This window comes from Theropithecus gelada, chromosome 3 (assembly GCF_003255815.1).
Source record: "Theropithecus gelada isolate Dixy chromosome 3, Tgel_1.0, whole genome shotgun sequence".
NCBI classification, from domain to species: Eukaryota; Metazoa; Chordata; class Mammalia; order Primates; family Cercopithecidae; genus Theropithecus; species Theropithecus gelada.
In genome coordinates, this window is record NC_037670.1 from 19,978,637 (window position 1) to 19,989,414 (window position 10,778).

General features: G+C 46.3%; 1 protein-coding gene across 3 annotated transcripts in view; it reads right to left on the reverse strand.

Moving 5' to 3' along the window:
• Positions 1 to 218: 218 nt before the first annotated feature.
• The window catches only part of PKNOX1 (PBX/knotted 1 homeobox 1), a 34,172-nt gene continuing 23,612 nt past the window's right edge, over positions 219 to 10,778 (reverse strand). For 2 of the 3 annotated variants that reach the window (XM_025378687.1, XM_025378688.1), the window contains 2 exons: positions 7,892 to 8,064; positions 3,517 to 3,873 (listed from right to left, as the gene is read on the reverse strand). In XM_025378687.1, coding sequence (XP_025234472.1) covers positions 3,662 to 3,873; positions 7,892 to 8,064 — 385 coding nt within the window. In that variant the 3' untranslated portion in view covers positions 3,517 to 3,661. Of the gene's footprint in view, positions 3,874 to 7,891; positions 8,065 to 10,778 lie in introns of all 3 variants that reach the window. The other variant, XM_025378686.1, reaches the window with a different exon arrangement.

Genomic DNA, 10,778 nt, shown 5'->3' on the forward strand with positions numbered 1-10,778 from the left:
GCCAATGAATGAACAAAGTAAGGAATTGAAGAAAAGATTCTTGGACATGTGAATGGACCTGAAGAGTCCGATGCAGTGTGGTCCTGGTTTCCCAATATGCAGGGGTCACTACAGACCCTACATGTCACCAGAAAACATGAAAACACTCTCAATGTTTTACCTAAAATGGAAAAGCAGCTTTCGGTGACATGAGCTTTATAAAATAAAACATTCATAAAGCAAGTTTCTATTTTTAATTTTTTTGCTTTGATAAATCAATTGCTTCACAAAAATCCTTTTTAAAGACAACAATCCAAGAAAACATATTGTTACAGTATTCACATTTCAAAGATTGTCAGTTTCAAAGACCGAACATAACTAGAACGAAAGAAGATTGCTGAGTTCTTTCTAAGTGCCAGGAATGGGTTTTCACAGGGGGCAGAACCCCAGCTGGGCACCCTGATTCCTCAACACAGGCAGGAGACGGATCACTCTCAGGTCACACAGACACAACTCCCGGAGCCCTTAGCCGTGAGGGTTTCCTTTGCATACTGGATAAACACTTCCACTCATCTTACTATCTGGAATCAAAGCACAAAGGCCAAGCTAGTCCCTCGCAGGAGCGTGCAGGAATCCAGCACAGCCAGCCCTGCCACTCCTGCTCAACAGGTGCAGGGCAGCAACAACAGCAACATGCTCAATTTGGGTCTCAAGACACATTCAAAGGGAGCCTTCATAGGGAAAAATTCAACAAGAATAAAACTGGGATCAAATCTGATCATTTAAAATGAAATCTTAAAGGGGTCACACTTTTACAGATTCTTTCCACTGTCCGAGGGCTGGGGAACAGGTGTTTTAAGGTGCCAACTGACCTCAAACATGCTGGGCAGTGATTTTACAAACTGAAACGGCTTGCCATGTAGAAGCTAGTTAAAAGCACCCAGTGGAGAGAGGTTAAAGGAAACTCAGGCTATGTCCATAAGCACCCTCTCTCTACATGATCTTTATCCTATTCCTCTGAATTTAGTAAGAATTTAGGAAAGTTGAAAGTTTTCAGCTGGAGAATGCACACTGTACCATTCAGCATGGGTGTTTAACTGTCAGGCCAGAGCTTCCCAGTGCCACCGAGGTTCACACAGTGCCCTCTTTTTATAGATGGGGTCTCACTGTGTTGCCCAAGATGGAGTGCAGTGGCTATTCACAGGTGCAGGCACAGTGCACTGCAGCCTCAAACTCCTGGCACATGCCATCCTCTGCCTCAGACTCCCGAGTAGCTGGAACGAGAGGCACGCTCTACTGTGCTGGGCAAGGGCAGTGTTTAAATTCCATCCACTGCTCAGTGAATGTGATTTCTAATGCGGGAAAGAAACAGTGACCTATACATGAGTCTACATTCTGTGAATGGCTTCCACCAATCTACACTACAGAGCAGGCAGCCCAAGAGACGGAGGGTGGTGAGGGAAGGAGGAAGGGCCGGCTGGCTTTCATGGGTGCTTATTTTAAAAAGTCAACAAAGTTGGAACTTAGGTTAAAATGATCTTGTAGACTTGACTTAAAATATGAGAAAACAGTTCACAAATGAGGAATGCAATGGTGGCTTCATTCTCGGCCAGGCATGGTGGCTCACGCCTGTAATCCCAGCACTTTGGGAGGCCGAGGCAGGTGGATCACCTGAGGTCGGGAGTTTGAGACCAGACTGACCAACATGGAGAAACCCATCTCTACTAAAAATACAAAATTAGCCAGGCGTGGTGGCGCATGTCTGTAATCCTAGCAACTCGGGAGGCTGAGGAAGGAGAATCGTTTGAACCAGGGAGGTAGAGGTTGCAGTGAGCTGAGATCACACCATTGCCCTCCAGCCTGGGCAACAAGAGCAAAACTCTGCCTCCAAAAAAAAAAAAAAAAAGTCATTCTCTCCCCAAAAGAGCTGATAATCAAGTCTTTCAGTTAAAGCTCCTGAAAGATTTTAAAATACATTTCTGTATGTTTCCCGCTGACTTCTAAGTTATCTAGAAGTACTCCCCTATGATTAACTTCAATTAATATATTCTTTTGGGAAAAATCAGTTCCAGAAAAAACACTTCACTCGCTTAAAATGTCCCTTGGCTTACAACCAATCATTACTGTTGAATCTCAAGAATTAAAGACATTCCTGACCCTATAAACAAATGAACTTGGGCCATACCATTTCAGATGATATAAAGACATTCTGTATGAAACACTGTGGCCTGTTTTCTGAGAAAAAGCACCACTCCTAAGTAAACAAATGAAAACAAATCAAAACCGAAGAAAACAGAACCCAGCCCACTCTTTCAGTTCATCTTGTTACCAGGAAACATTAGTCCTACAGTTACTCCAAATCTCATACGGTCAAGTGAGCAGGAGGGCTCTGGAAAGTCAAAAGCAACAACGTACAACAAGAGAACACTAACACCAGGAGACCAGCCACAAATGCAAACGTGGGAGCCAACCCGTGGGGGCTGCCGCTGCGCCCTCGCCAGACCAACTCGCCGCTGGGACTCCAGGGATGTCGGCTAGTTAAGTAATAAAGTCTGAATATCTGCTGCTTGCCCTAGCTCTGAGCCAATGGGGTAGAGCACATTTTATATTAGTTTATAATAAACATTCTGTGCATAACATATTTTGAATTTAAAACTTCTAAAACAATACACAGCTAACATGGTAAAGCAACCATGCAACTGTGGTCAGATTTAAATTAGACTGGAGTATGTATGGTAAGAGCTCCTAACGGATCACTGGCTACCATTTCGCCTCACTTACCTGAAGTCCTATTTAGCAAATACATTTCGATACATGTTTAGATCAAGTGTAAAATGCAATCCGAGCATTACATATCAACAAAAATCTGCAGATATCAAAATTTCATTAAATAGCTGTTTCTTTTATAGTAGTAAATGCTCATCACTACCCTGGGAGAGCAAAGAACCATGGAACAGTAGCTAACTTTGGGCAGGTTCATTAAATTTGGTCAATTCAGAACATTCCAAATTGAAATATTAATAGCAAGCATGTATTGTTTCTTTCTCTAGAAATTTTATCCTCAATATAGTCATCATCCAATTCATAACGAATTTATAAAAATAGCTTTTTTATCCAATAATTCCAGCAAGGTAAAAATAGGAGTTTCTTTTTATATATAGCAAATGAAACAGGCTCACTGAACATGAGGGGACTTAGGCTTGCTAAGCTTGCCATCCATCCACTCACGATGAAACCACACTCAGTCTAGGCGTGTGCCGTTGTCACCGCACACTGGCAGTTTCGGGTGCAGCAGCTTCTTTCAAATCCATGGGCCACACAAATAAGCCAGCCCACTGAGATCTGCTGGAACCACAGAACGAAGTGAAAACTGCATCACGGTTTAGAAAATGGCAGCGCTATTTCTTAATCTAATTAGGGATTCAAGGTGGGGAGGGAGTGGTGTGTCATTCCTCACAATCTAGCGTTAAACCTTTAAAGAATTTCTTTAAAAACACACACACACACACACACACACATACTCTTGAAAGAAGTCGCTGCACCGGCAAAGACGCGCTTTAAGCTTACTATGAAATACAAAAGTGCACTCTTCTATATCTACATATAAAACATATTAGAAATAAAACTGTGTAAAATGTTTGCTGTGCAAACTCTAAAAAGTCAGGTGCATCTGCTCCTGCCCCTACTGTAGGGAGTCACTGTTCTCCAAGACAAGCCCACTGATGTGGGCAGGGGCCAGAGCACCCGCGTCCTCCTCTGTGCTGTCCACAGACTCGTCCTCGCTCTGCCCTGCCATCATGACCTGCTGCACCGCCAGGGTGGCCCCGTCCGAGGACAGAGACTGAAGGCTGTCCACGTTCATGTTCACGGGCGTGGTGATGGTGACAACAGCTCCTGCAGCAGGATGAAGGTGTGTCATTATTTAAATTAGTACTCTCAGAAAAACACTTTATTACTCAATTGGGTACTGTTTGCTTGTTTGACCTAAAGTTAAAAAAAAAAAAAAAACTATTTATGTTTAGGGAATGTTCAATAGGGATTTAAGAAACTGTTTCTGGGCCGGGCGCGGTGGCTCACGGCTGTAATCTCAGCACTTTGGGAGGCCGAGGCGGGCGGATCACGAGGTCAGGAGATCGAGACCATCCTGGCTAACACAGTGAAACCCCGTCTCTACTACAAATACAAAAATGAACTGGGCGTGGTGGTGGTGCCTGTAGTCCCAGCTACTCGGGAGGCTGAGGCAGGAGAATGGCCTGAACCCGGGAGGCGGAGCTCACGGTGAGCGGAGATCACACCACTGCACTCCAGCCTGGGCAACAGGGCGAGACTCCGCCTCAAAAAAACAACAACAACCAAAAAGGAAACTCTTTCTGAAATCAGCCTCAGACCACGCTTAGCTCATAAGGCCTTGGCCTAAGAACAGCCTCAGTGGAGATCAGGACTGTACAGAACACAGATTCATGGAGCAAAAAGTACTGTAGAAACAAAAAACCCAAAAACACCAAAAGAAGACACAAGAAGAATATAGTGGAGAAACAAAGTAAAGAGGAGAAGACAGAAAGAGGAAGGAAGATTCGTGTGAAAGAAGAGAAACCTTGTCACATGCCAGAGCCTGTTGTAAAACCTAACAGCAGAAGATGGAAACGGCCCAAATATCCACGAGCAAGGCCCAAATTAAAAACACTCAACAATGGAGAGGACAGGCACAGTGGCTCACAACTGTAATCCCAGCACTGTGGGAGGCCAAGGAGGGAGGATCCCTTGAGCCCAGGAGTTCCAGACCAGTCGGCCTGGACAACATAGGCAGACCCTATCTCTTTTTTTTTTTTTTGAGACGGAGTCTCGCTCTGTCGCCCAGGCTGGAGTGCAGTGGTGCGATCTCGGCTCACTGCAAGCTCCGCCTCCTGAGCCCACGCCATTCTCCTGCCTCAGCCTCCCGAGTAGCTGGGACCACAGGTGCCCGCCACTGCACCCGGCTAATTTTTTGTATTTTTAGTAGAGATGGGGTTTCACCATGTTAGCCAGGATGGTCTCGATCTCCTGACCTTGTGATCCGCCCGCCTCAGCCTCCCAAAGTGCTGGGATTACAGGTGTGAGCCACCGCGCCTGGCCAGCAGACCCTGTCTCTACAAAAAGTTTAAAAATTAGCTGGGCATGGTGGTGCATGCCTGTAGTTCTAGCTATTCAGGAGGCTGAGGCGGGAGGATCACTTGAGCCCAGGAGGTTCAGGCTGCAGTGAACCAAGCTTGCCCCACTGCACTCCAACCTGGGTGACAGAGCAAGACCCTGTCTCAAAAAAATAAAATAAAACAAAACACTGAACAATGGAATGCTATGGTGCTACTAAACAATACAGTGGACCAACATTTACTCATCTGTAAAACTGCGAGATGTATTAATAAGTAATGAAAGAAAGTAGAGACAGTGTTATGTGATATGCTAACATCTGGGTAAAATTTTAACAGAGGCCCAGGAGCAGTGGCTCACGCCTGTAATCCCAGCACTTTGGGAGGCCAAGGTGGGTGGATCATGAGGTCAGGAGTTTGAGACCAGCCTGGCCAATATGGTGAAACCCCGTCTCTATGAAAGATACAAAAATTAGCTGGGTGTAGTGGTGTGCGCCTGTAGTCCCAGCTACTCGGGAGGCTGAGGCAGGAGAATTGCTTGAACCCAGGAAGCAGAAGTTGCAGTGAGCTGAGATTGCGCCACTGCATTCCAGCCTGGTGACAGCCAGAGACTCTGTCAAAAAAAAAAAAAAAAAAATTTTTTTAAAGATACACTTTCATTCATTCATGTCTGTGCATACAATATATCATGTATGCACTGGAGCTTGTACAGGAAACTGGTAACAATGGTTGTCCCTGGAGAAGTAGAAGCCAGGATTGAAGAGAGATTTACTTTTCCCTGAATGTTCTTGTTTGAATGTCTTTCCTCAATAGATAGGTATTGCCTTTTCTGACAGAGGGAGACAGAGAAAGAGGGAGAAAGAAACAGAGTAACTTTCTAGCTGTACATTCTTTAAAGAGAAGACCACCACACATCCAAACCTAAAGGATGCAGTCACAGCAGTACTTGAGGACACTCTGGTTTAAATGCATATAACACAACTCAAGAAAGGCTAAATGGAGACAAAATAAGTGTGATTCACAGCCCATCCTAACCAGGGGGCCAGCACCCCCCGCGCAAAGTCACCTGCGCATTCAGTGGAGAACCCATCAGCGCCTGCCACAGGGAACTGACTTGAGGTCGAGGGAAGAACCGTCTGAAAAGACCACAGAGAACACAGCCCAGCGCTCACACAGGTAGCCTGGAAAACTCATTGTCTTCAGGCACTGGATGGAGAACTCAGGAAGGTCTGGCCTCAGCTGGGATAATCTGCGCTAGTCTGAGCACTGCTGCGGACCACCCACAAGGATCACACTGCTCTCAAGTGACCTAACTGCGCTTCAGAGCAAAGCTCAAGAAGACTTACGGGAATACAAAAACATCCAGCACCTCAAAAGGCCAAATTCCCAATGCCTGGCATCCAGTGAGATGACTAGGCATGAAAAGAGGCAGGAAAACCTGTCATAAGGAGGAAAATCAATCAGCTGAAACTGACCCAGAGCTGACAGATGTTAGAATTTGCAGAGAAGGACATCAAAACAGTGGCAGCAACTGTATTCTGTGTGTTCAAAACTTTAGTAGACTCATGAAAGACAGGAAAGACTCAAACAGAACTTCTGGAGATATGAAAACTACAAGGTCTAAGATGAAAACCACACTGGATGGGATGAGCATAAGATGAATCCGTACAGAAGAAAAGATTAGTGCAGCGGAAGGAGAGTCACAGAAATCACCCAAAATTAAACACAGAGAATCTAACAAACTGGAAGGAACATCAGGAACTGTGTGAAACTTTTCACCACCTATTACACAGGCACTGAAGTCCCTAAAAAGGGCTGCAGGAGGAAGGTGAGAAAATACGGTTGAAGAAATAATGGCCCCAAACTTTCCTAACTGAATAAGGTTCTATCGCTGCCAGAAAAAAGAAAGAAGAGGAAATACCACCATTTACATAGACTTAAAAACCCATGCACACAGGCCGGGCGCGGTGGCTCACGCCTGTAATCCCAGCACTTTGGGAGGCCGAGGCAGGCGGATCATGAGGTCAGGAGATCGAGACCATCCTGGCCAACATGGTGAAACCCCGTCTCTACTAAAATACAAAAAATTAGCCAGGTGTGGTGGTGGGCACCTATAGTCCCAGCTACTCGGGAGGCTGAGGTAGGAGAATGGCGAGAACCTGGTAGGCAGGGGTTGCAGTGAGCCGAGATCGCACCACTGAACTCCAGCCTGGGCGACAGAGTGAGACTCCGTCTCAAAAAAAAAAACAAAAAACAAAAAACGCATGCACACAAAACCATCAAAAATATGAAGACCTCACACGAACAGACAGATGCCTATAAAACACATCAGAATGGCTGCCTGTGTCAGGGGATGGAGGGCAGAGGCCACAGAGAATAAGCAAAAACAAGAGAAGGGCATGGAGGATGAAGAGAAAGAAGACACATGCTGAGAACGGGGTAAGTCCCTCCTCCGCACCTGGAGTCGGAGGGAAAAGGAGAACAAACACAGAAGCAAAGGAGCAGATCCACTGTCCGTGACCGTGTCTTGGAGGCAGAATTAATGATTTCATTATCTCTATCATGTGTTTTACATTCTCTACTACTGGTGCTCCTAACTCTCACTGAGAGCTCCCATGCACCCAGAATGCAGCTTCCTCATGTTTTAGTTGCAGAGAAAGAGAACCACATGTACTTTCGTCCACCGCATGACCTGAGGCTCACAGCTAACAGGCCCAATCCAGGCCTCTTGTTCAAAATCCCCACCCCACGGTCCACTATGTCTGGCCTTGGCCGGCCACCCATACCTTCTGACATGGTGAGCTCGCTCGGCGGTGGCTGTGCAACTCCTGATGCAATAGAGTCAGGCCAAAACCTCTGAACTGGCCGGTTCTGAGCTGTCTTTTTCTTTGTTTTGGGGGTCTCTGAACAACTTGAATCCAACATTGGCTGAAGAATTCGTCTTCTGGCATTGATGAACCTGGGGTTGACAAAGAGAAGCTTCCATGAAAACAGACTTCATAAAGACCCTATACAGGATTAACAAATCCCAACAAACACACTGCTCTATGAACCACGCTACAAAGAATAACTCATGTTCTCCACTATAAGAACTACTTAAGAGGACTCAATACTATTCTAAATTATCTAAATGCCCAGAAACACAGAGCCTGTTGTTTTAAAAATCATGTAAATAAGGACCAACTCGTCCATGGCACTTTTTTTTTTTTTTTTTTTTTTTTGCCTTAACTCCTTTAGTGCGTGTTTGTGAACTAGATACTCATAGCAACATAAATGATACTGTTGAATTTGTGAATCTGACACTATTTTCCCTAAGGAAGAAAAATGTTTAAGCAGCAAGACTTTCTGTAGTGTCATCATGCCTGAGGCGATCGGGCAGTCTGCACTCGTCTGGACGTCACCAGATGACCAACGTGGCAGAGCCTCTGGGTGGCAACATGTCTGAGCCATCAGGGAATGGGACTGCCACCTCCTTTTGTTTCACCACAAAGCACGATCTAAGGCAAGAGCTGCATCTTTTCAAAAACTATTCCCAATGATGAGCTGTTTCTTAGATGATTGAAGGCGTAAGTCATCCAGTAGCCCTAGACATGTGGCTAGCACGGCACATATGCACCAGCAGTGATGAAATCCCCAACAGATGTTAGCGGCTCTGTCAAACTAGGAACTCACACCTGTGATAAGACCCCACAGAGAACAAGACCAGCAACAATCACAGGTTGGCAAGGCAGGCTGGACACTGTTTTTGTTTTTTTGAGATGGAGTCTCTCCCTGTTGCACAGGCTGGAGTGCAGTGGCACGATCTCAGCTCACTGCAACCTCTGCCTCCCGGGTTCAAGTGATTCTCCTGCCTCAGCCTCCCGAGTAGCTGGGACTACAGGCGCCCGCCACCACGCCCAGCTAATTTTTGCACTTTTAGTAGACAGGGGGTTTCACCATGTTGGCCAGGATGGTCTCGATCTCTTGACCTTGTGATCTGACCGCCTTGGTCTCCCAAAGTGCTGGAATTACAGGCGTGAGCCACCGCATCCGGCCCAACAGTCACAGGTTGGCAAGGCAGGGTAGACATTGTTTCATATCAAATGAGTATGACAGCAATCTCAAAATACATTAAGATTAAGGGCTGCTGTCTTCAGTTCCCATTGTTATGCTCTGAGCTGTTGCCTTTAAATCTGAGCAAGTGCAAGGAGACGCAAATTCCCAGGCTGGCTCTTCCTCCTGCAGTGACTGGAGGACAAAGATAGCGACCCAGACATGCGTTCTGCTGCACCTGCCACCCTATGCCACCGACTGGGCCACTTTGCTACAAAAGAAGCTGCAATGGAAAGAAACGGAAAGAAAAACAACATCCATCCCATGAAAGTACCTGTGAAACCAGAACCCGTCCAGATTCACACATTACCCCAACCTAATGCAGAAGCGGCAATACCAACCATGCTTAAGGCCTCATTTCTGTCTTCTTTGTTCAGTAACACGAGTGATAAAGTAGTTGACCTCCTATTAGAGTCACACATTGCTCGTCTAGTAAAAGCCAGACTTCTCTGTCTGGATAGCTGAGTAGCCACATTCACGGTATCAGGGAAATAAAAGCATTACTTTTAGACTCAGATTCTACTCTGGTGTGTCACTGTGACAACTTCTCTCTTTTTTTAGTGCCCCGCTCTGCAAAACAACAGAACTAGAACTGGATCAGCTCTAATGTTGCCTGATTTTAAAATTCTACGGTTTTTAAAATATCTACAATCAGATTAGGACACGGTCTTAATAATAATGAAGCAGATTGGATCCCACCATGCTTCATTTAGAGGAACCTGGTGATCCCTGCAGCACAAGCTCCATGGCTACCCACAACCCCAACAAGACCTGGGAGGGAAGGTCCCACTGCTATTGGAATGTGTTTTTTTTTTTTTTTTTGAGATGGAGTCTCACCCTGTCGCCCAGGCTGGAGTGCAATGGTGCGATCTTGGCTCACTGCAACCTCTGCCTCCCAGGTTCAAGCCATTCTCCTACCTCAGCCTCCTGAGTAGCTGGGATTACAGGTGCATGCCACCACACCCAGCTGATTTTTCTATTTTTAGTAGAGACAGGGTTTCACCATGTTGGTCAGGCTGGTCTCGAATTCCTTACCTCATGATGTGCCTGCCTCGGTCTCCCAAAGTGCTGGGATTATAGGTGTGAGCCACTGTGCCTGGCCTGTAATGTGTTTTTATTTATTTTTATTTATTTATTTATTTTTGAGATGGAGTCTCGCTCTGTCGCCTAGGTTGGAGTGCAGTGGCGCGATCTCGGCTCACTGCAAGCTCCACCTCCCGGGTTCATGCCATTTTCCTGCTTCAGCCTCCCAAGTAGCTGGGACTACAGGCGCCCACCACCACGCCCGGCTAATTTTTTGTATTTTTAATAGAGATGGGGTTTCACTGTGTTAGCCAGTATGGTCTCGATCTCCTGACCTCATGATCCGCCCTCGGCCTCCCAAAGTGCTGGGATTACAGGCGTGAGCCACCGTGCCCAGCCTGTAATGTGTTTTTTTTTTTTTTTTTTTTTTTTTTTTTTTTTTTTGAAAAGGGCTCTTTTTTTCCCCCCCGCGGGGGGGGGGGGGGGGGGCCCCCCCCCCCCCGCCCCCCCCCCCTCCCCCCCCCCCCCCCCCCCCGGGGGAGAAGGGGGGGCCCCCCC